This window comes from Caretta caretta, chromosome 11 (genome assembly GCF_965140235.1).
Source record: "Caretta caretta isolate rCarCar2 chromosome 11, rCarCar1.hap1, whole genome shotgun sequence".
Classification (NCBI taxonomy): domain Eukaryota; kingdom Metazoa; phylum Chordata; order Testudines; family Cheloniidae; genus Caretta; species Caretta caretta.
Window position 1 is genome coordinate 31,383,883 of NC_134216.1, and position 25,994 is coordinate 31,409,876.

A 25,994-nucleotide genomic window follows, 5' to 3' on the forward strand; every position below is an offset into this window, starting at 1 on the left:
TGAAATGCAACTCAAATGCAAAATTCCATACATGCCCATAGTGGAGAGAAAACTTTAAATACAATAGGCCACTAGTGTACTCTACCACAATAACAAAGCCAGCATGGGAGGGAGGGTGCATGGCAGTTGCTGCAGGAACGGGGCTACTTTCCTCTGCTGTCTTTTATAGGAAATGCCTCCTGATGGGTAATACCCCACTGATTACTAGCCAATATAGACATCAAGGCATCTGCTAGGACTGATCAAGAGTAACTGTCCTAAGGGGGGCAGGGTTGGCCTTTTGTCACTGAGCGCTGTTATGCCATCGAAGAAGTCCAGTCCTGAATCCCCACCATTGCAAGCTGGTGTCGGCTGTAGCAGACAAATCCCCTTTTCAGAATTTGTTTTGGTGTTGTCCCCAATTCTTCATTTCTACAGTCCAGTTTATAAAAGAGATCCTCTCCTCTCCCACCCTCACAACTACCCTGTACTCAGTTTTCCTCTCTGTGGGCCACCAGGAAATGCTTTGCTGAACATAGTTTGAGAATCCCTGTACTAGTACATTGTTAATGCAAACATTAGAAAGCTTTGAGTTATTGGGCTATGTTCTGATTTCAGCTACAGCAGTTTGAGACAGACTGTTCTCTAATCAAAGTCAGAAGTAGGCTGGTTACTGAGGTCACTGAGAGCACGATCAGGCCTTAGACCGGAACTTTATTCTGTGAATTTGCTCTGGATTCATACTAATAAAACAGAGTCTGGCATATCTGGAACAATTATACAAAGCTTAGATTTTTATGTGGTTGGATTAGATGCATAAGATTCAGAAATAAAAGGAAATAGCTCACAAAACCCAAACCGAAATCAGTCTGCTATTGTTTCTCCTCCACAGAACCAGAAGTTCAACTACACTTGGCTGAGACTAATAAAACATGGGGACTTCTGTGTAGCACCAGTAGATGCAAAGAGAACACTGGGCCTGTACCCTTGCGATAACAGAAACAATAGCCTGAAATGGTTGCATAAATCATTGGTGGCCTTTCAACCAGAACTGGTAAGTAGAGCATTTGTAATGATTTCCCCTCCACCACCACCATAGTTACACCTGAAATAAAACTAAACAAAGGAAAACAATACTTATTGCCAGTGTTGTATGATTTTCATGTGTTTGGCACTGAGAGACTATACCAAATTCATAAAGATAAAAGAGAAACACAAAGACACACATTTAGTTTGTCTCTTTGTGAATTTCTCAATACATATGAGGAAAAAAGAGGTTGACAAAAATCACCTTTTTCCTAAGGCATGCATTACTTCAAATTATTTCAGGCACTCTGACCATTACTCTGCTCATGCCGTTTTCAATCCTCAGGATTATTTTCCTCCAGGTTACACTGAAAGCTAACCAGCTGCCAGTGTGATTTCACTCCCATGGCCCCATTTACCTTTCAGGGTGGTGTATAGCAATGTGCTGCCTTAGCATTGCACCAAGCAAAATGTAATATAGTGAAACTAGCCTGGCACACACACACAAAATCATTCAAATGACATTTTGTTCTCTTTTTTCCTACCCCTGTGTCCAACAAAGTCAAAGATTCAGGCTTGTAGATAACTCTAAGCATTAAAGAATTCCATGAATAATTAGAAATGATTTTTCCCCCTCTGAAATGACATGCTTTTAGAGGAGCCTTCCATTTAGGAAACAAAAGTGTAGCTGTTGTGTTACCCGATTGATACTCGATAAGATATTCCATTATTGACTCTCCTTCCATTCATTTCTTTTTAGCCAAACAACAAAAAACCCTCCTCAAACCAAAAAAAAAAAAAAATCACTCCTTACAAAAGCAAGGATATATTGTAAAAATAAAAAAATTGTCAGCCATTTATGAGACCAGATTGCACAGTAGGTACAGTGACAATTTTTGATGGTCAGAAACTGTTCCAGGCTGAACTTCAAGCCTTAAGCTAGATACATTTGGTGCTAGGATACAGAAAGTCATGTTTCATTTTACAAAGCCACAATACCCAATTCAACACAATTGGGCACAGATGATTGTACCGGCATAGGACTGAACTAGTGACAAGCCTGAACTATACCCTTTAGTTCACTGAAGTAGATCAGATTAGTTTTTAGGAAAGCCCTGGACACTGGAAACATATAGTACCAGCCCTGTGAGGAGAAAGACAGTTGAAAGTTATCACTGTCAGTACCCCTCCTTCGAAAACAGCCATAGAAACTCACAAGCCAAAAAGACTTGAATGCCTTTTTCCCCCCTCTTCTCCACTCCCCCCAGTGAAATATTATCCTTTCTGGGCCCACTGAAGAACACAAGAACGCCCATACTGGGTCAGACCAAAGGTCCATCTAGCCTAGTATCCTGTCTTCTGACAGTGGCCAATGCCAGGTGCCCCAGAGGGAATGAACAGAACAGGTAAATCACCAAATGATCCATCCCCTGTTGTCCATTCCCAGCTTCTGACAAACAGAGGCTAGGGACTTGTAACTGTATGAAGAAAAACAAAACATCACCCAACATGTTACAATTAATATCTCCCAAATGTGGATGTTTTATTTTATTTTATTTATTTTGTTTTGAATATTAGTGAGGGTGACTATTATTCATTATTTGTATTACTGTGGAATGTAGGGCTCCCAGACATGATGAAGGCTATTTACATTAGGCACTATACATACACAAGAGCCAGCCTATGTCCTGAAGAGCTTTTAATTTAAATAGACAAGAGAGGGTGGAAGAGAAGAAGTATTATTAGTACCTCTATTTACAGGTGGGAAATTGAGGCACAGTGAGATGAAGTTACTTGCTCAATTTTAAGGTTTATTGTATCTATTATTTTTAAAAGTCTTGGAGGAAAAAAAGTTTATATATTGACTACAGTAATTGGATTTGTAACACAGGTTTAAAACGGATATATTTTTGTGTTAGCATAAAATATAAACCCAGAAATTGAGAAGGAGACAGGCTGAGTGATTCTTATTTTGCTGAGCAGTGTGGAAATTGCTTTATTGTTAAGGTTGCAATTGAGTTTCCATTTTAATCCAAATTTGGCCACCACCTAAAATCCACAAAATGTTAATCTCAGAATTAGAAAGGTTAGTTCTGAGGCAAGGTAGAAATTTTCCACAAAAACTGAAATTAATTGAACAAGGAACTCCTGATTTATGACATCCTAACAACAGATAGTCAAAGTTCAAAATGTCTAACTCTTCAACCACTTTGCAGCAAAAGCCAGACACAAAACACACACACACAAAAACAGAAAGATGGAGAGAAATAAGACTTAGTTTTTGACACCAAAACTTTCTAGATTAGATTAAAGTTCAATTTCAAAAGTTGTTACTTTTTACATCTGGAACATCACTGGGGACCTTCTGCACCATTGAGCTTAAAAAGCAAATGAAAGGACTCTAGAGACATTTAAATAAAAAATAAGTCAGTAGCACATTTCCTTGCAGAAACAGAATTTAGACAGTAAATTATACACTGGGGATGTGGGGTAATGGAGGGAAACATCTTCCACCAAAAGCCTTGTAAATGAAGCTAATGAGTTCTCCCCTCCTTAGTTCTCTTAGTTCTCCCCTCCTGCAGGTCTGAAGAAGTCCACACAAAAGGGGATTTAATCTTAATCTTCTCCTCTCAAGCCCAGTGTTCAAATCTGGGGCTGTGGTTAGGGTCCATCTCTAAGTAAAAACAAACATGGCTTTTTTGGTTTACTTCTGTGTGTGTGCGCGCAATGGAGTCAGCACTGCTCTGGGAATGGGGGACTGTCATAGTGTTTACTCACTGTTGGTGGCACTCCTCCAGGCCCATCCTGGGGATTAGCTCCAGCCAGGTGTTGCACCCTCTTCTGGAAGTGTCTCTCCCATTGTCCTCTCATTCTACAGACCCCTTTCACTCTACGAATCACAGATTCCTCTTTGTGACTTAGCCCTCCAGCCAGATAACTCCATGGTTCCCCCTTCCAAGGTAAATGTAACCAGGTTTTTCCAGGATGCCCAGGCAGTCTGCTGTCCTCTGCTTGGCCTGTGCCATATCCCCAGTGGTTGGTAGGAGAACCCAGGCCTACCCATTATTCTGGGTTTAGGGTGACCAGACAGCAAGTGTGAAAAATCGGGATGGGGTGGGAGGTAATAGGAGCCTATATAAGAAAAAGCCCCAAATACTGGGACTGTTCCTATGAAATCAGAACATCTGGTCACCCTATACCTGTCACTATGGCCTGCTTTCCCACAGCCTTTGTTCCTCCTTCCTACCTCTCCCGGTTCCTCTCCTTTCTCTGGGTGTACTAATGCCAAACCTCCTCCCTCTTCTCAGGGAGTGGCTACAGCCTTTCCCATCAGCCTTTGTCAATTACCAGCTTCCTGGTTTTATAGGCCCCACCTGTTCCTACCCAGCTTAGCCTGCTTTCAATCAATTCCCTGCTCCCTGGCTCCCCCTCCAGGTGCAGTCTGTGAAGTTAATTGGCCTGCCTGGCCATCTTAATCCCTTTCAGTCTTGTGTGGGGGTAGACACACCATCACAAGGACTACTTAACTCTTAGCACAGAGTCAACCAGCGGAACACAACATCGTTCTAGTCCAAGCCCTACAAAAACAATGGCTATTGTTAGTTTTATTTTGAATTGTTTAGGGATGATAGAGTGTAATGTTAGAAGTCAGAGACATTTAGAGTCTAGGGGACATTCTCCAAAAGGGCGGGACAATCATAAAGATGATTAAATTTGGAGCCTAACAGGACTAAAGCATTTTGTGGGGTTCTGGCAAATGCTATCTCTGCCAAAAAAAAAAAATTGTCATTCCTGAAAAGGATACAGTTTGGAGATGGCACCTAATATAACCTAAGCTCTAACTTTCTAATGTGATTGTCACCATACTGTCTACAAGAAAAAGGTGCATTATTGTAATCCAGTAGGTTCACATTCACTGGCTTTCCATACGTTTTTCTGAAAGATCATTTGGAAGCTGATTACAAAGAAGATTAGTTTGAGTTACTATATAAAAAGGGTTAAAAACTAGTCACTCCAGCAATTGACTATTGCAAACCAGAAAACAAGGCGGGAAATGGGTTAATGCTGGCCACAGAAACAGTGAAGTCCTTACCACTCATCAGGTGTCATAATCCGCATCAGAACAATGGCACATTCAATGAATTTGTCATACACATACAAAGCCCCATTATTTGTTCAAATAAAATAGTCTGTTGGTGATTTCGCTAATATTTCACCAAGATACATGACTTAAATTATACTATCAAATGTTATACAGAGAAAAGCAATAATGTAAAAATGTCCCTACCGCTGAGAATACTTGTAGTATTGCCATATTGGCAATATGTATAAGTAGATTTAAAAAATGCACACATAAGTGCAGAAGGATCAGAATAAGGCCCCTAATCATTCAAACTCCTCACGATTTCATAATCCAATTTAGCATTCCAGCTCTTGGACTTAATTAACAAATTACCTAACACACTTTTCATCATAGTAAGTGTGCTTTTACTTCATCAGTTGCGAAATACCACAGTATGAAAACCAAAGTCTCCTGCCATATGTTATCCTATATTGCAAATGCCATCTGGAGTTATTTCCTTTGCATGATAATTACTGTTCAGACAGCAAGCGAACTAATCCGTTAATTTCCAAAGAATTAAAATCCCATGAAGCACAGAAGATATAATATAGTTGTAGTTCAACAACAGGTGTAAACTTTGGATCCCACCCAAAATTCCCTTGAAGCCTATGAATGAATCATTACATAATGCAGAAATGCAAAAATGGGTGCATCCTAGGGGATCAGAAATCTCCACTGGGGAAAACTGAGTATAATTTCTGAAGCTTTTTTTTTCCAGTTTTTTTCCCTAACTCTAATAACAATTGCTGTACGAGTCATGTTACCTATTGTCATGTGCTGTTTCTCTTTAGATTGATCACATGGTTTTAGAACACCTTCAGCAGCCAACATGTTTGGAAGTGGATCAGTCTCACAAAACCCTGAGGGTTAATGCCTGTGATGCCTCAAATCCTTATCAGAAATGGCAGTTTGGAAATTATTATGCTGACTGAAGAGAACACGATCAAAACAGAAACAGAAAATTCAAATCGTGTGAATTCAAGAATGACGTCTGTGAGATTTGTGACAGCACTTACAAAATTGGACGTTCATTTCTGAATGGTAATTTAAATCCATCATTTTAAATCACCATATTGAGAGATCAAAATATCAAGCAACAGCACATCTGGTTTGTTATGGTTTAAAACACACAGGCACGTTTTCCACGCACTGTGGGGCACTAGGGGAAGGTTGAGTGAAAGTTTTTTCAGTAAATGGAAATACTTTCTAAAGTTCCTCATTCCCACCTTAAGCTTCAGAGAGATTAATGCAAGTTACCAGAAATAGTTCCAGGGTTCAACCCCTGTGACTGCAGGAAGCATGTTGTGCTGCCCTTTGGAAGATCCACATTTACTCATTTATTCCTCCACACGCCAACAAAATGAAAGTACCCTAGACCCAGTACCTAAAAATCCACCCAGGATCACAGGAACCTGCTCCTACCAAATTGGATTCACTGATTCTGAAAGGTAGGTGCCTGGAGCCACTTTTGAAGCTTGGTTTCCCATGACAAAAGCCCGTCTTTAATCACAAAAAGTATAACTCTTTAAGCACTTCTAACCTGGCAGCAGGCAAGGCCCTATAAGTGCTGTATTTGACACAAGCACCTTGAATTTGCTACCTTGGTTTGACCTCCTGCTTCCTGGATGGGCAAGGAGTGGTTAGGCTGCAAAGCAGTGTTCAGTGGGTAGGTGGGATGTGCCTTATCTATCTCTACAGCTAACTCTCTGGGCCAATGCAAGAACAGTATGAATGCAGTAGACTCTAAAGAGACTCTCCATTCAGCCCTTCTCTGCCAGAAAGAAGTGCCTGAGCACAGCACAGAGCCATGAAAAGGGAAAATAAACCAGAGGGTGTGGGAACAGGTTGGTGATGGGCTGAAGATCCTCAGAAAGGGCCTGCTTAACCTGAAAAAAACAGACCTTGCTTCTCGCTACTAGTGAATCCAAGATGGCAGCCACACACTGTTGGGCATGATTTCATGGCTCCTGCATTACAGGTTCCTGGGTTGGCCACATGTTATGCAATAGTACTGTATATGCATTCCACGCAAAGCAAACCAGAAAAGCTTAAATAATGTTAAACTTTTAACACAAGGGGGCAAAAGCTGAGGAACTCTGATTCTATGTTAATTGCCTGTTCCTTTTTCATGCCACTGTGGAAAAAATGGAATCTTTATTTTCTATTCTAAGAAAAATAATCTGTCATGGAAGCGTTGAATGTTTTTGTACCTAAGACATCTCATTCTGCTCTTCCAGATGAATGAAAATGTGGGCAGTTGTTAAAAGTATGTAATAGCAGATGAGGCTTTTGCTGAATACATTCCTGTTTGTTGAGTATAGACACCGATATATTTTTTGAAATCCATTTTATTGGCTGAACTGTAGCTGATCTGTGATGCAAAGATAGGGCAATTTAGCATCCCATTAGATAGGGTACGCCCTGCGCTTCACTGGAGGAGCCATGCATTGGTGGGAGCAGAGTGGTGGTGACAGCTGTGTACCAGGTGGAAGCACAGGAAAAGGATTTCTCAGGATGGGCAGAATGCAGCATGTGCACTTGCTGACTGCAGGAGGAAGACGTCTCCTAACTGACTTTGCCCACTTGAAGGCCCAGCATTTCGGATGGCATAATAGCTGGTGCTATCTCCTTCTGCTCCCCTCAGCACTAAATAGTTTCTACCTTGCTGCTAGTAGGGAGAGGGGATGGAAGTGACTCCTTGTGTCTGCTCATGCCCTAGTGCAACCATATAGTGGAGGGCAGGAGCTAGCCTTGGTATTATATCGATTAATGATAAAGAGCATGTGATGTTACACTTTGACGGGCAAAGCAGTTGTATAAGAATTGGCTAAAAGTTTGCTTTCTACAAACCAAGCTTGAACCTTTTGGAAAGCGTGGGATTGGTTTACTAATAGAGCACCCCCAGCAGGGCTCTGGAGTTCCTCTCATAGCCTTCCCATCCAACTCCTTCCTGCTGGATCTCTTTGCCTGGCCTACACTAGTACCTATCCGCAGTCCTTCAACTCCCCTCTTATCCTCTTATAACTACATATTACCTCCTTCAGACGACCACCGGCTATGCTAACCAGTTCAATAGGCATGGCAGGGTTATGAGCCTTTGAACTGGCTAATATCACTAGCAGCAGTAGCTCCTTGCAGGCCCTGTGCCCAGCTGAACATGTGGACTCGTGCCCTCCTGAGTCCCTTGGACACTCCCCCAAAGCCAGAGCACAGCTGAGCCTTATATTTGTTATTTTGCTTTGCATTCTCTTCACTGGAAAGCAACCAACGGAACACTCTGATAAAAGTTTCTGTCAGAGAAAGGGTATAATGGTGGCTCTTTGCGTTGATCTGCCCTTTTTGTGTGTATAGAACTCTCCAGATTTGATTTAGAATATTCATAGGAAGGGGAGACAGCGTGTAGGAACTCCACATGTCCAGGGATAGGAGTTGTTCTGTGCATGAAGAGAGGGTAGAAGATCTGAGTGAAGATCCACCCCTCAGAATTGAAGGCAGAATTGTCCCCTAAGACTACATATCCCACAGTTCCATTTCAGAATTTCCAGATAAGTTTTAAGCCTATGAACCTAGAAGCTGAGACACGTAAGTGCTGACTCTTCTCTCATGAAGAGTTGATTTGGAAGATGGGTTTGCATGTTTACTCTCTTAGATCAAAGTGCTACAGTTGTTGAGTCAGTGGGACATATAGGGCTAGATTCTCCCCTGCGTCTGAACTCCTCCCAACACAGAGGAATTGGGGGAGCTGTTAGGGAGCAAGTTAGAGCCCCTGAATCTGGCCTGATCCTGGCCAGTCTGCAATGATTCAGCTTACATCTCTGACCTAGGATCCCTAAGGGACCCTACACCAGTGGAGGATTTGTTTAGTGCAGCAGAGCTCTGCTCGCCTCCTTATCCACCTCAATACTCCCTCTGTGCTATGGGTGGGAGCCTGACAAAGGAGCCAGCTCTGCCAGCTTTATTGCAGCAGAGAGTTTCCTTAAACCAGGGGAATTCTTCACTGGCTGTTTGCAGCCAGAATCTAGCCCATAATATTAAAAAAAGAGTTTTGACTGAAAAGGGACTGCAGAATTTAGTGCTTCCTGTTCTTGACTTATTCATGTACCTCACATGGAAGATAGGATTAGATGGAGTGCAGTAAAAATGAGAACTCACCTTCACTCTTACAGCTATTTGGAATCAATACACGCCGTTGACAAAACTCAACATACTGAATATCCTTATGAATTAATCCTCATACATTTTTCATACTGTGAAACTTTTTTAAAGATCTTTTATGTCTGTTGTATGGGAAGGGGGAATCGTACTGGAATAACTGTCATCAGTTAGTGAAAGAACATTTAGTTACTTTTTTGATAGGGTCAAATTCAGCTGCAACATGATATCTACATCCAGGGTATTGTAATGTTTTGCACATGGGACTTTCTTCTCGAGCTTTTTATTATGCCTTTTTCATGTTTTTGTTATGTTTTGTGACAAACTGAAGACTCGTGTAAGTGTGAATGGTCCGTAATAGAAATGTAGTTCTTACACTCTTTGGCCATTGCTTTGTATGTTGAAAAATTGGCTTATCCAAATATGAGCACATTTCTCTACATATATAGGACTGAACTGTCAACTCACTTCGTATCTTGTTGTTCATGACAGCCAAGCCTTCGCCATCTCCAATATTTACAGGCGGTTACAAAATAACTCGTCTTTTCTCTTTGATTTTTCAAAAGGGCCTCTGTATAATTTTACTTTTCACATCAAGGTGCAACACTGACAGTATCTGACAGGCTAAGCCTGCCAAAATATTGATTTACCTAACAGACTATCACAGTTAGCTTCTATCCTAACTGTCTTCCTGATTTTTTTCCCCTTTCGTAATACAACTAGCCTGCAGTCACTATCAGAAAAATTACACAGATGTTGTTTGTGCCGTCATGTTTTATCAGGAGCATGAATTTCATTAAACTCTGCTTTCTGACATTCAATCATTTGTCACTTAACATGCACCAAATGGTCATATGTCATGGTCACTTCACATTTCCAGTCTTGTCACTGGTACTGTTATTCCTGATTTGTGTAAATGTTCACTTCAGTGTTGGTATCTCTTACTTAACGTCTCTAGCATGTCCCTAGGGACTACTGGTAATAGTACTGTTGCTGTTCTGTTACACAATATTAAGAACCACTCAGATTATACCAATCAGCCTTGTCTGAGAACATTTTTCTGGCATACTCAGTAAATATTCAAAGAAGCCTGCATATGTTTTTCTTGGTTTCATGGAACCACTCACAATTATATTTGTCCAAGAGGGCCTTCTAGAGCCCACGAGACAATGAAGAACACCTTTATCCCTGCTAATCCATTGACATTCCCATGTAAGAGACCAGATTACCATTACCACTTCCAGCATCCTTAGTTCACAGATGCAAATAAAAATCACTTCTAATTAGAAAAATGTGAGAATGAGAACTAGAATGAGCCTTACTCCCTTTGGCAAGTCTTCTACAAGCGTCCATATGTTACCAGCTCTTCTGTAGCCATGAGTGGCTCTGACTTGCTTGGCTGGGATATGGACAGATGATTATCATGCTCATCTTTTCAAAAATAAAATAAACAATTTTAACACTTTCCAGTGATGTCATTCACAACCTCACAATACTCTTAAATCAACTTTAGGCCGGCTTTGGGCATGTGAGCTCTGCAAATCAGCCATCCACCAGTGGCCAGAATCTGACCCTTGGTCATTGTCCACTTGCAGCTGAACTGTTTAATTTGTATTACAAATGATGCTCAGTACTTTTTATGTTTTAAGCGATTAATTGTCCTATGTAGGTATCATTCCACATATAACAGCTCTTCCTGAACATAACCCTTTTGTTTTAGTTTCCATTTGTACCTATTCAAAACATTGAGACTATTTCTGACTAAAAGCATTTTTTTTTTATTTTAAATATGTACCCAAGGACACTATGCAGTGTAAATATCTCAATTTTAAAAGAAATTTTAAGAATGATAGCTTCATTCATTACTATGTTGATGAGAAAGGGGTAAATGTTTTTAAAATGTGAACAAATGTCTTTTATAAAATGTGATTTATGGGGAGTTTTAACAGTCCATATATGCTGTAAGATAACAGGCCTTTACCACATCAATTTATCTAAGTAGTCTGGATCCAAAAGGCTGAAGTTGAAAACCTGGTTTGATTTGTATACAAAAAAAGTTAAAAAACATGGAAATAAAGGACTGTACATGAATATCCTGTTCTGGAGTTTCTCTATAATTACTGTGTCACTAGCTCTCCTAAATTCCATGAAATGTTTCCTTCCCGGGGTTACTGTTGGGTAACACTATAGATCAGTGGTGGTCAACCTGCTGGGACCATCAGGGTAATCCGCTGGCAGGCCACAAGACAGTTTGTTTACATTGACCGTCCGCAGGCACGGCTGCCCGCAGCTCCCAGTGGCTGCAGTTCCCTACAGCCCGTGCCACTTCCCACAGCTCCCATTGGCTGGGAATGGCGAACCACAACCACTGGAAGCTGCGGGCGGCTGTGCCTGTGGACGGTCAATGTAAATACTGTCTCGCAGCCAGCCAGCAGATTACCCTGATGGGCCACATGCGGCCCGTGGGCCGCAGGTTGCCCATCACTGCTGTAGATTATTAAAATGTAAAGCACTTTTAAATCTCCAATTCACTTTGTACCAATTATGCTGTTTATTTGCATTTTGCATTTCACTGAGTTTAGCTTATGAAAATAGACCTTCCTCTATTGAATCTAGTAGTTGTTCCTGGTAATTGTTGCTGACACAGCAGGGAGATGTTGAAATCCAAATTAAAATGTTGCCATTGAAATAGTTAAATTTTAAAAAACATATCCCTCGGTATCAGCTTTTCTAAAACCCTTGAAAAAACCCTCAAGTGTGCTCCAGCATCACATGACAGGGTTCCTCCACTGTGGAAAGGAACCAAGTCTTTGAGATATGTCTGAGCTATGCCAATTAGTTATCTATCATGGGGCCTGATCCTGCACCATTTAAGTGAATGGGAGTTTTGTCATTGGCTTCAATGGGAATAGGATCAGGTCCATAGATCCTTCCATCCTAATAAGTATTCCCTTCCCTTTGTTCTACTCCTGAGATGGTGGATTTCACACACCATCACCTGCTGAAGACTGCCTAAAGTCACAGCTTAGCCTCTAGATGTGCTCACTCCTCCCAAAACTAAGCTTATTTGACCTACAAGTAATAAAAACTAACCCCACCCCATTCCACTCCATTCCACCCAGAAACATGTGTGCCTGTATATTTACATACACACACTTGCAGAAAATTGCCTGCTTCTCTGAGGTGAATTTGTCCATTTTTTTCTGTGCAGAAAAAAAATTTGTCCATTTTTTTCTGTGCAGAATATTTTTAGCCATATTGGCCTTTGACAGAAAGAGAATAAATTCCATGACTTTTATTCAAAGGCAAGTGTCAAGGAGATTGAATGGCAAGGTGGGGAATTGTTAAGCTCAAGGGGCTGGATTTCAAAGGCACTTCGGCCTCTAAAGATGTAGGTAGTTGTCTAGTGGGATTTTCAAAACCATCTCAGCAGGTAAGGCACCTGAATCCCATTGATTTCAGTAGGTAGGTACCTAACCTCATTGGATGCTTTTGAAAATCCTATTGTGTGCCTATCTGCATCTTTAGCCTCCTAAATGCCTTTGAAAAGCTGGCCCTTAAGTGATTGGTTTCAAATAAGGCTCAAGCAATTAGAGTACTGATCATCAAAATCACAATGCAGCCAGTGTTTTCCACCCTCCACGCTCATCCTCATCCCAAAATGACTATTTTGATGGTTGTTTGGTGGTCACATTAAATGAATTGGTGATCTTGTTCCAGCTTCTGGTCCAGAAGTATCTAGGTCATAAAATCACCAGCACAATTGGCTCTAATTGTCACCTTTACGATTGTTTCAACAGCAATTTCTAGTTTGAATGGACCTGAAGATGGCATTACCTTCCTAGCAGTAGAGACAGTCCCTCCAGGACAGGACTGAGACACATTGGTGGGGCAATGTGGGGAAACTCACGTTGCTTATGTCCATGCTGTACCTGTTCAGTGGATAATCAGCTTCATTCTCCAGGGGTGCTTATCTAGCATCTTTCATAAGCCAGTTAATTGCAGATGGTGAACTTGATGGGATCTGATTCTTCAGAAATGCTTTTCAACCACAACTTCAGAAGTCAATTAAAGTTACAGGTGCTCAGCACCACTGAAAGTCAGGCCCAGCAATGAAATACTTTAAAAAAAAATAAGTAATTCTCACTTGAATGTCCAGGAATGTAGTCTGGTTCATTTTATTTTTTTAATAAAACAGCAATACAACTTAATAAGAGCTAACCACTGGGTTTTCACAAAACAAAGAGCAAATAAACAAGGCTGAATAGTACAATGAGGACTATGTTTTGTTTGTACAATGAAGAATTGTCTTTTTTTGTTGTTGTTGTTACATATAGCCAATACATAATTGTCTTTTATGTAGGAGAAAAATTCAAAACAATATTTGGTGCTGCTGAAAATGTAAAACTAGTTATTAAAAGAGCCTATTATTCTAGGAGGTATGGTAGATTCCCCTGTCTTTAACACTGAGTTCCAGCTTCCTTTCTAACCTCCTCCCTCACTCTTGTTCCGTTGCTGACCACTTTCCCAAACAAATTCCTTCTAAGATGAAATTTGCCAAGCTTCTCTCAGCCCAAGGTGAATTTTTCTTTAAAACATTAGAACAATGTCAGCTCATGCATACTGTAGTTATTCAAGAGTTTACACATATAGTGAAATGTGCTCAGGAAACTTAAAACAGCTGATGCTTCAAATGTGCCTGGTTTTGAAAATCTCACTACGATCTGAGATTTAAGCTGCGTTTTAAGAATATTGAGTATTTTTAAAGCGGATAAGAAATGTTGTGAGAAAAACTTGGATCAAAATGGCAGCATTTGAAGAGTACTGATTTTCAGTGTTGTGGGTTTTTATCAGGTAGACAGAGAGACACAAACACGTGATATATGCCATATATATATATATATGTGTGTGTGTGTGTGTGTATAAAATGCTGACCTCCAATTTGTATGGTACAGTATCTATGCAATTACCTAATTTACCAGTAACTGATGGAAGATTCACAAAAGATACATATGGGCTGTATGGATATTAGTTGGCACAGCTGCTATTGGATAAATTAACCATTCACATCATGTTTAGCCAGCATGCTTTCTTTTTTCTCTTTTTTTTTTTTTTTGAAAGAGAGAGAGAGAGATAATATTCATGTAAACTCTGAATTGAAAACAATTAAATCTCCTCCCACAGTAGCTGGTGACACTCTGACTACAGCTGACACAGGCTACTGAGGAAGGAATTTTATTACAAAGTGATGCTTTGGGAAAGGGGAAAAGATACTTACCAAAAAGGGGCTGCTTTTAGTTACTAGAGATATTCTCATATAGCTTAACATTATGTTAACTTTTTTTGTATTCATTTTACATTTAACTTAATCATATTAACTAAAATATATGGACTGAAACAAAAATATCTATTACGGTAATGAAACCATTTAGTGCAGATCTGAAGTAATATAGTATTCTCTATTTCCTAAAGATTCAGAATATATCAACCCAAGAATGAGTTTAATTGAAACATGAACATTTTAATAGCAAATGCCAACATTTACAAAATGAATTATATATGGTGCCAGCCATTCAGACCCAAAAATTAAGAGGTGCCCTCAGATGATACTAATGGTATTAGATGCTGAATGTAACTGTTTGTAATTACACCAGTGCATTCCAGATTAAAGATCTATATTAAGGAGCACTACAAGGGTGTGGGTCAGAAGAGGAAACTTTGTGGATTTATTGCTTTGTTAAATGAAACATTATGTGCTTATCTTCTGTTAATCTATATTTACATGCTTATGCAATTAGCCCTCTATTCCATCAGCACAAAGTGGAAACAGACTGGTGATAGCGCAAGGCGGCTTTAGTGCACCATAAGACACCAACATAAACAGATTTCAAAACAGAGAGCATTGCTGTTGCAAACAGTTCTCTCTTTTATTATCGTTACTGCACTCTCTAGTTTTACTGGAAGTGTTCTGCTGCCAACTAATTACCAGAATGGCAAATGGCGTGGATCATTTTCTGCTGCATGCAGCTACAGAATTTCCAATTAGCTCAAAAATTTCTAGTGCCTGAATCTTGTTACAAAAAAAGGATAGGGGAGATGGGGATGGATAAACTTTAAATCAGGTTGTATTATATTTAGCAAACGGTTGATTTTATTTCTCTCCTATGGATGCTTCTGTATGATTTCAAAATGAAATACGGAGGTTAAATTTGCACCGTGTATTATGAAATTACATACAAAAAGGAAAAATGATGACTTGATATGACATGAAGCGATACGTCTTGGAAAACAAAATGAACTCTCTGAGGCAAATTCCCCACCTCAGTTTATAAATGCATCATGGACTCAAATTCATCAATTCTTTGTTTAGTGTTTCCTTTTCTGATCTTGCGGTAGGAGATTGTATTGTATCTAGAATAACTATGTCTGGAGATATCATTTTTTTTCCCTGAGCCTGGCTGCTCCTCAGGTTTCTCAGGCTGGAAGTTAAAACTGGGGCTGGTAGGAGGGCATTCCTCCCTGTTACTTTCTTGATTCTTTAAAGGAGACTCCCCACCATTTTCTTTCTTGCTTTCTATCAACTGCACTTCCTCCTCCTCCTCCTCTTCCACATTCTCTCTTTCTTCTAATTGTGTATCAGCTTTATTTTGCTCCTTGGATTCAAGCATCCTCGCTTCTTCCTGGGCTCCTGCTGTCTGGAACTCCTCGGCCTCATTAGCATGAGTAGCTGTTTCTTCCTGAGGTTGCTCTGTGTTCCTTTCTTCCTGTCTAGTTATTTCACATTCTTTGGTGCTTACAGGAATAATCTCCTCACAGGGCCCTGTAGCAAAAACCAATTAGTTTCGGATAAAGTATGGGACAGGGATTTCTTATCCTGCAATATGTTAAAGTTGCATTTGAATTTTAGTCTGGATTTCCATAGCTTACATATGCAGATCCCCACCACCATGAAAGTGCAGGATAAACTGAGCAACCATTTTCCAGAACAGGACTATGCGTCAGGAGCTAACTACATCTTGAGGCTGGATTTTCTATCACCATGAACACTCAGATATGCCACCACACCTTCTTTGTTTATAACAACCTGCCCATTGGTGGGTTTTGTACCTAGAATAACTATTTGTACCAATTTGTGGTTTTTACCAGTGTCCTCCTCTATACCATAGAATCATAGAATACCAGGGTTGGAAGGGACCTCAGGAGGTCATCTAGTCCAACCCCCTGCTCAAAGCAGGACCGATCCCCAATTAAATCATCCCAGCCAGGGCTTTGTCAAGCCTGATCTTAAAAACTTCTAAGGAAGGAGATTCTACCACCTCCCTAGGTAACGCATTCCAGTGTTTCACCACCCTCCTAGTGAAAAAGTTTTTCCTAATATCCAACCTAAATCTCCCCCACTGCAACTTGAGACCATTACTCCTTGTTCTGTCATCTGCTACTACTGAGAACAGTCTAGATCCATCCTCTTTGGAACCCCCTTTCAGGTAGTTGAAAGCAGCTATCAAATCCCCCCTCATTCTTCTCTTCCATAGACTAAACATCCCCAGTTCCCTCAGCTTCTCCTCATAAGTCATGTGTTCCAGTCCCCTAATCATTTTTGTTGCCCTCCGCTGGACTCTTTCCAATTTTTCCACATCCTTCTTGTATTGTACTGTGATGCAAATCATAACAACTTCCTTCTTCAAGGAGTGGTGTTTGTATGTACACACCTGCATACGACTATCTAGTTAAAATAAATGAACCACATGGTTCAAACCCCCCAACTGCATGCAGTACTCTCCCAAGTAACCTTGTGTTCATATTGTCTTCAATCACTTCAAACCCCAGCCCCTCCCTGTCCTATTGTCTCCTTCTAGTCTCAGTTTAGAGCGAGATTCTGCAAATTCTTATTACTAGGTATTAGTGCTCGCAGGCATCACTAATTGACATGAATGGGACCACAGCCAGAATTGGGCCCTTCAATTCTAAATTCTTTAGGGCACAGATCACGAACTTACTTGTTTTGCAAAGGGCTATGCACATCTATAGCGTTATAGATGTGATAAATAATATCAATTTGTGCGCCTTCATGATGTTGGAAAGTAATGGCTTGTGACATGATGTGACAGCATATCTAAATATAGTGAATGATTTGCCAAGGTTTGTTATGGCTAATGTAAATAATCAGTCTTAATGCAATATAAAGGTCCTGAAATCAAGCTCTCAAAAGTCAGGAAATGTCAAAAAGTTAGAAAATTGAAAAGGGTGTCATGGGCCATAGTTTCTCTTTTAATGTCAACACGGTCACAATGTTAGGGTCAAATGGTGGGTAGGCTCCTGCATGGGAGTGCTGGGTGAGAAAGGGCACAGGGAGCCTTTCTACCCTCTCTCTAGGATGGGCATGCTGGCCTGCCATATTCTTCCAACAGTGCAAGGAACTAATGCAGCCCATGCTCTTATGAGGCAATCTTGTGCCATTAATATTGCATTAACATAACATGTATGGGGCAGAGGGAAGATTGCTGGATTTGTTTAGACTGGAGGTATGGGATGGGGAGTTGTTTTGCTTTTTTGCATGTTTATTGTTACAGAAAAGATAATTCCAGAGCTATTTGGTTTGTGGCTTGAGCTGCCAAGCTCTACAGGCTTCATCAGCTAAGCTAGCACCAAAGTCAACCTCAATTATCTTGAGCATAGTTAACCAAAACTCTTGGGGCTAGATTCACAAAAAGACTTGGGTGCCTAACTGTCAGTTCAGACTCCTAAATCCCAGATTTCGGGGCTACTGATATTCACAAAAACCCAGCTCAGCTGCTACCTAACCCTGTAAGCACCTATACTCACTCAGCACCTACATTTCAACTGTACAAATTCCCTACGTGCCTAAATTTCTGTCTCTGGGCATGTGCACTGCTGTCTAGGTCTAGACATCTGAACGCCTAAGCTCCAGTGTGATTCACAAACTGAGGGAAGATACGTGCTCTACCGCCTAGCTCATCTGTAGGTCCCGATCCAGTAGGCATGCTCAGACGCTGCCTAACTCCACACAAAATGGCTGAAGTAGGACCACCTCTCTCATAACTTTTAGCCCAGAGGTAAGGTTACTCACCTGGCTTGTGGGAGAACTCTGATTCAAGTCCCCCCTCTGCCTGATGAGGAGAACAGGATTTGAACAGGAATTTGTCACCTCTCACATGAGTTCCTCAGTCACTGGGCTATGGGATATTCTGATGGGGGCAGCCTCAGTCTCCCCAGTTGAGGCTAGCTCACTTTCACTAAATACTTTATGAGTAGGTGGCCAAAGAACGCAGGTGAGAATGACTTGATGGCCTGGTGTGTAGAGCACTCACCTAGGAGGTGGGAAACTTAGTATCTAGTCCCCTCACTCCAAATTATTTAGCCAAAGAGGAACAGCTTCACTACACAGCTAACGCCTGCTTGCTGTGTTCCCATCCTCCATTGTTCAGATAACAACCCCCTTAGTCTGTTCCACTGGACATTATATGCAGCAATCCGGACAGGGTTTCCAAGATAGTTGAACATGGAACCAGTGTGACATCACTTCCTTGCACAGTTGTTTGCCTCCACTGAGAGAAGGTTCTACCAGCTTCTCCTGCAAAGTGTGTCACTCCACTCCTGGATCAAGAGTTACAAATGTGCTACAAATTCCCTCACCCACAACAAAGTGGCTGGCGGTACTTACAAGCTCAACAACATCGTGCTCAAACATTATTAAGCCTATTGCATTTGCAATCTCTTCCTGCTTCAACAAATGAGCTTGTAACCAAACAACTTTGCTGTGAGTGTTTTTTTAAAACCACAATGTTTTTATAAGTGCACAGCTAACAGCTCGCCAGACTTTTCTGCTGCACATGCTCAGTCCTGTATATTCAAACCTATAGGATTTTGTTTTAAAACCATTTCTCCCTCAATACAGGCCATATTGTGATATCCTTACTTGTGTTGAGTACACTATATGGCGAGTATCCCCAAAAATGAGACTCACTGAAGAGAAAGATTTTAGGCAATGTGAGTAAGAGAGAACAATCCAGCCCTAAGGGCCAGATTCTCCTCTGCATTCCTGTTCTGCTCAGTTTAGGGAAGTGGGGGAGGAGAAAGTTTTAGGAAAAGAGTTATGACCCTAATCCTGTGGGTTGGTCTACAATGACACAGTCATGAGTTAGAGTCACCTCAGGGTTTATACCTTTTAAATCTTTGGTATGGGACCTTCAGCCAATAAAGAATCAGAAAGTAATGTTCTTGATCATTCTCACCATTCTCAAGGAGGCACAGCAAAGATTTTATTCCATGAGTCATAACAAACCATTGTTCAGTAGATGCACGATATGTTATCTCTTCAGTTATGGACGTGTTACTGACAGACGAGACAGCATTGCATTCTAATCCTTGATTCTGTCAGACAATGCAGCTTAAAAGGAGTGAACACCGTTTCCCTTGTGGCCAGCTGTGGTGATTTAAGGCTGGATGTGGGTCCCCAATTTGAAAGGGGGCTTTGCCATCTGGAGGAGACAACATCCTACATCTTCAGGCGTCGGCTCACACTGCAGATCCCTGGGCTGCATCGACTGGTTTTTATTTCATTCCCTCATCTAAGGGCAAGCACAGCAAGCTGCACACTAATCAGCACAAAGACTTAGCAGCATTTTGCAGCAAGTAGGCTTTCTCTTACCCTATGAGAGGCTATAGGAAAGCACAGTGAGACCCCAGAAGTATGGAATCAAGCAGGAGTCCATCCTAGGGTTCTAGGAAATTTTGGTAGCTCTGGCCCCATTAACACATACTCTACTACTGGTTATCAGCACTTTAGCCTTCATCCATTCATAAGAGTAAGACCCTTCCAGGATAATGTTCTAAAAACAACTTAGATAATGTTTTCTTCATGGTATCAATGAGAGAAGACAGGCATTTTTTCCAAATGTAATTTGCTTAAAAAAAGAAATTTAAAAAACAGAAGAGAAAAAAAAGACTAAAAAGACAAGAAAAGTGGGAGTTCCGGGAATAGCTTTTGGAATTAATATGAATTTTAAATGAATTGGATTAATATAAGTGAATATACAATTTGCTAATTTCTCCTTAGAAAATGATGAGTTGTCATATGTTCACTGGTTTAGTGCAGACAATTGGTTCATCTACTCTGGTTTCTAACAGCAATTGTAACATTGCCTACACTTGTTTCAAGGGAATAAAATCTTCAAGAAACACTATTTTTATACTTTGCCATTTGGGGAACCCCCACGTTGATCCCCACTCTAAATCAGTGTATGCCCTGAAATATGAGGCATTTTCTCTCAAAGAATCAGCAGAAATCAGAAGGTGGAGACATATTAGGTCATCTAGACCATATAATTCTGCCAGAGAAGGAGTAGTCCCTAGAACTAAGATAATGGAACTGTCTGTAGAAAAATATTCCTCAGTCTAATAGATTTCATCTTTGGGACATTTGCCTGATATTTAAAGTCATCTTATTTAGCTCCAAATATATGGTATTTTTATGTTTTTGTTATTTTTCCCATGCAAAACAGATATTACTAAAATCTGTGATCCTTACACCTATAAGGGAGAAATAAAAGATTTTCAAGAGAAAGGAAAATGAGTCCCAAGTTTCAGTGGGCTGTTCACTTAAGATTCAGCCTACCCTTCATTCATTCATTAAATGTGAGACATAAAGCTAAAACGAAATCTCAATTAAGCACTGGTTTCTGTGTGCTGAAAGCCTCAATAACCTGGCTTTGAGGAGCATTCAGCAAAGAAATAAGTTTTAATTAACATTGCCTTTTTCCCCCCCTCTGTGAAATCTTCTTGCTCCAATGGCCACAGTTAAAAAGTGGGCACTTGCTACCAATTACCATAGGGTGGTATCTGAGACACAGTATCACACTTTCCCTTTATAATTAGAATAAGAAGCTACGTGGTAACTGTGTGGTGTCTATTACCAAATGCTGATATTTGAATAGTATCCACTGTTCTTCCTCTTTATGGTTCGGAAAGGATGTAACAGTATCTGGCATCATAAATACCAGGAATCTCATTAAAATTTGTGCAAGCCGTAGTATAGTGAGGTCACAGAATGATACATTCTGAGATATCATCAGTGAACCAGGAATTTCTGAAAGAATTTCAGAGGAGGGAAGGTAGAATAAAACAGAGGCTAGTTTAAAGTTATTTCTGTGTTGAATACCCCTCCCCCCCCCAGCATGGTGAAGGGGGACAATCAGCTCAGAAAGGAGTTATGGGGACTGATGATTTGCCCATCGTCATTGCCCTTTAAAGATGAATTGTGTTGACAAAGAGTTGGGAGCTACTGGAAAATGTATCATTCATGCACTGTCTTTGCCATTAGGTCTTTCAGTGGGATGGTAGTAGATGTACCCACTGAGAATCTGAAATAAAGGGGAACTGCAAAGTGAATATCATCATTGTGTTTGTGCCATTTAGTGTTGAAAGATGGCCTCACCTCATGATCTCATACTATTAAAGCCCCTCCTCCCCCACTTCCCTTGTTTTGCCAGAGACTTTGGCAAGATTTTTGGAGGACCTAGATTGGTGATATCAAAGGAAGCTAACACCTCAGCAGATGGTCTCACAGCTAATTAGGAATGGCTTGTTGAAGCTTGCACGTTCACTTCCACCTCAATGTCCCTGCCCCCTCACTTGAGATGAGAGAACTGCAACTCAGTTTCAGCCTCATGGAAGGTAACCCTCATTGGAGGCAGTGTAACTGGACTGGAAGTTAGGAGATCTACTTTCGATTCTATTTTTGATTTCCAGCTCCATTGCTGACCTGATGTGTGAATTTGTGCAAGTCACTTCATATTTCTGTACCTCTTTTTCTCTTCCCACCCTTTGTCTGTCTTGTCTACCTAGACTGCAGACTCTTCAGGGCAGGCTGTCACTCACCATGCATTTATACAGTATCTAGCTTAAGGGAAGCCTTATCACAGATGGGACCTTTAGGTACTACTGTAATACAAAAAATAATTAATACCACCACCACCCAGGTCCTCCAGAGATCTTACTCAAAATTGTCCCTCTAGCCAAAAAAGGAGGAAGTCAAGATCTGATATTTCTAAAGTAATAAAACAAACAGGAAAATAAACTTTCCATAATAAAAATAATCAGAGTTGGATTTTCTGCTTTGCAGAGATCATGGAAGTAGAGAATACTGACCCACCAGAAGAATGAAGAAAGACCTAAAGGAGGTCTCCATGACTGACAGGAAAATAGCTAGGGATCTTGGGGGAATGACTAAGAAGGACACTGGAAACTGAAATGAAGTAAGAGGATTGTTATGGGTGGATGGGGGAAGAAGAGGAATTTAACAGTATGGTGAAAGTATCCTTGCCTTGAGAAAGAGCTGTTAAAAGAGCCAATGCAACTGGGGTAGGTATTCTACAAGTGGCTCATATGGGGCCCAATCCTGTTCTTATTAAAATCTACTGGTGTTTTGCCAATGAGGTCAATGGGAGAAGGATCAGGCCCTTATCAGGAACCAGGATTCTAATAAGCCTTGGGAATAAACTATATAGTGAGGGAGGCAAAACAGGCCCATTAGACCAGTTTTCCAACTATCTCACCCTCTTCCTACGCTGTATTTTTACAGTGCAACAGTGACATCCAGTCGCCAGCTGGATTAATCACAGGTAGTTTGTATATTCCCTTAAGACATATTCTATACTTGCTTCTCCCATTCAAAGGTGGCAGACTACATTTAGATGGGTATCTCCTATTTGTCCTATTTGGCACATCTCTATTTTAAATGATGCTCTGATGTTGCAACAAATGATCTATTCAACATTTTGCCTGTGGGGTCCTAAGTATTAATTAGGCTAAATTGGTTAGGTACTAAAAAGCTGCCTGCAATTTAGAGATAAAGTGCTTGTGGGTAGGCGTTGGGGAGAGGGGAGTCTGTGAAAGATTACTTACTAGGTTTTATTGTACACTTGTAAGGCAATACAGTTGGAATATAGATGTCACCTTAAGAAGGAAAAGCTTCCATCATGATTTCCTTTCTCAAAACCTATGGAGCTTCTATGAAATATAATGTAGACACTGATAAATGTTTATATATTGTTCCTTTCCTTAATCAAAGCCAGTGTAATTATCCTCAGATTCTGAGGCTACCATATTTGGTAGTATATATTTATACAGCTTTTCTGCACCTATCCCTGAAAGTTCCATATAGTAATTCTCTCACTTGACTTTAACATTGATAAAACTGTGAAAAATATTTCAGAGTTATATTTCTATATTTTTCTAAATAGATCTATACTGCATTTGAGGAGGTGGTTACTATTCACATGCAAGCTGGTATGGAAAGAGCTGGAGATACTACATGAATGATATTACAGTTAGATGGGCTTATAAATGAAAAAGAAAGGTAACTATAGCAATCCCTTCTCTAAACATTATAATCAGATACGCTAATCCAGGCACGTTGTACCTTGCAGTACCAGTGATGTTTTCTAAGGTTCAGCAGTGCTATAAATCATGAGTGACTTACTTCCCATTGCAGAATTAGGATTCAGATAAGTTTCCTAGCTTGTTATTTGGAAAAATAAATACCCATGCAATTGTTCTCTTCAAAAGCCATCCCTATGTTCATATGATCAGCAAAATACCACACATCAGACAGCATTTCTCATTACCTTCTCTTGATTTCTCTTCATCAGGTCTAGTGTTCTCGGAAGGGATGTCAGCTGATCCTTCCTCTAGAGTTGCATTGTTTTCGTCTTGTTTTTCTTTAGAAGACACAAAACAGTGAGAAAGTGACTAATGACGGGAGTAAGTAATAATGATGATGACTAGTTTTCATAGTTACATACTGTCACCTGTATATGATAAGTGGGAACTAAAAACTGCTTATCTCTTGAGCTCTTACTTCATCCTGCCATGCTTGTAGCAATACTGTAGACAGCTAATAATTTCTCTTTCTCGTTGTTTCCATTCCTTGTTAGTTCAAATTTATATCTGATTGTGAATCACCTCTTATCATGGTTTATGTCTATTCATGTGTGTGGAGTTTCTGATAACATGTAAATTACATTCCATTATTCATTATGCTGTATGTAAAATAAAGGATTGGGTTTTCTTCCCAAACAAATTGAAAAGAAGCAGTATTGTACTTTACCTTCGCATTGCTTCTCCCCATCGAGAGCACCACATATTGTGTTGTCCTCTACTGAATTCTTGTTATCCTCTTGATTTTCCTTTTTAAGTGGAGCTTCAGGACTGGTTTCTGCATTTTCACATGGAACTGTCCCAACAGATTTTGCTATTTCATCAATAATATCAATGACCTGCAGCTGAGTTTTTTCAGGTGGTACATTCCCATTGTACTCAAGTATGCTAGATGTAATTGGGACTTCTTCTGTCATGATTACTGTAGTGTCCAATTAATTCCTTTGGGTCATACACTTCCACTGAAGTACCAGTATCCTACAACCACTGTAGAAAAAATAAGCTATACACCTTATTACCTTTCTCACTGTTCTCCCTCCCCCGCTTGAATAGTCAACAAGTTTCTCTTCTTCTGAAGGCGTTATAGCAAAGCAGAAAACAGAGTAACAATGTCAGGATTTGTCTAGGATTTGCCAGCAGTCCCCTTCTACAAAACTATCCAATCAGCACCTTGCTTGTTGCTTAGAGTCTTCCAGTTGCATAATTAAATGCACCATTTTAATTTACATAAACAAACAATCTGAAGCAACAAAGCTTTTGTGCTGGCATGCAGAGCGGGTCTTTCAGCATGTCAGCCCCATGGTAATAAACAGAGATTTTGTACTCTTATCACAATGGCTCTTTGTGCGTTTGCCTTGTAACAGGAGCAACAATTGTTCTAAATCTTTAAGCCATAGTGAGTGACCACCTTTATTCATATAAGTTATGTGTAACCAGCTTAACATTCCCAACCAGGTTTATGTTCCGGTAAACCTTGAAATGCTGTTGGTCAGACAATGGCTTCATTTTCTATTTGGTAAGAAATAAACTAGCTTGTTTTAAAAGTGCACATATTTTGCATACAATACAGTATAATGCCACTTTCTTTAGTACAGCATCACTCAGGCCAACTGTGTCCAAAAATGCTTTACAGAGATAGGGCTAAACCATGAGAGGTCTGGGCATTTAATTCAGTGGAAGCTTCAAGCACTCAGCATCTTTCAAGATTTTGCACTTCCAAATAAGACCAGAGAATTAAAATGAAAAACAACAGCAGCAGGACAGGCAAGAGGGACAGAAACATTTTGAGATGAGATTTGAAATGAGAAGGTGAGTCAATGAGGCAGAGAGCTCCAGATGACAGGATATTTCTAAGTGCTACCATGTGCAGTGGAAAAATGTCCAGTAGAACGAAGATAAAGTCTCCACAAACAGTGTGGCTCGTAGTATAACATATCAACAATGTTTCCCCATTTTACCAATCCAAGTTTTAGTCCAGCAACAATAATATTCCTTATGTTAAAGGAATATAATAGGGGCAGTGGCATGAGACTAATACGTACATCACTGATTATCAACCTGACCTACAAGCTAACTGAGTCTGAGAAATTTTTTCTAAGGTACAGTACTCACAAAGAATGAGTGAACTCATTATTGTAGTTCACTGGGAAGCAATTGGCCAGTCCTGGGTGACAGAGGCATTTTTGCCCATAGCTGAACTTGTCCTCACAGTCTCTTCCACAAACCTAGCATCTGAAGCCAAGTTTACATAAGAATG

General features: G+C 40.3%; 2 protein-coding genes across 2 annotated transcripts in view; one reads left to right on the forward strand and one right to left on the reverse strand.

Moving 5' to 3' along the window:
- GALNT5 (polypeptide N-acetylgalactosaminyltransferase 5) overlaps positions 1 to 11,371 on the forward strand; it is a 37,880-nt gene extending 26,509 nt beyond the window's left edge. The window contains exons 10-11 of the mRNA XM_075117846.1: positions 872 to 1,033; positions 5,920 to 11,371. Of these exons, the coding sequence (XP_074973947.1) occupies positions 872 to 1,033; positions 5,920 to 6,060 (303 nt within the window). The 3' untranslated portion in view covers positions 6,061 to 11,371. The remainder of the gene's footprint in view (positions 1 to 871; positions 1,034 to 5,919) is intronic.
- Positions 11,372 to 13,427: 2,056 nt separating this feature from the next.
- On the reverse strand, positions 13,428 to 24,985 carry ERMN (ermin). Its single transcript, XM_075117847.1, has 3 exons — positions 24,408 to 24,985; positions 23,926 to 24,018; positions 13,428 to 16,100 (listed from the first exon to the last, which is right to left on the reverse strand). The coding sequence occupies exons 1-3, from the start codon at positions 24,652 to 24,654 to the stop codon at positions 15,607 to 15,609; spliced, it is 834 nt and encodes a 277-aa protein (XP_074973948.1). The 5' UTR covers positions 24,655 to 24,985; the 3' UTR covers positions 13,428 to 15,606.
- Between the last annotated feature and the right edge of the window lie 1,009 nt (positions 24,986 to 25,994).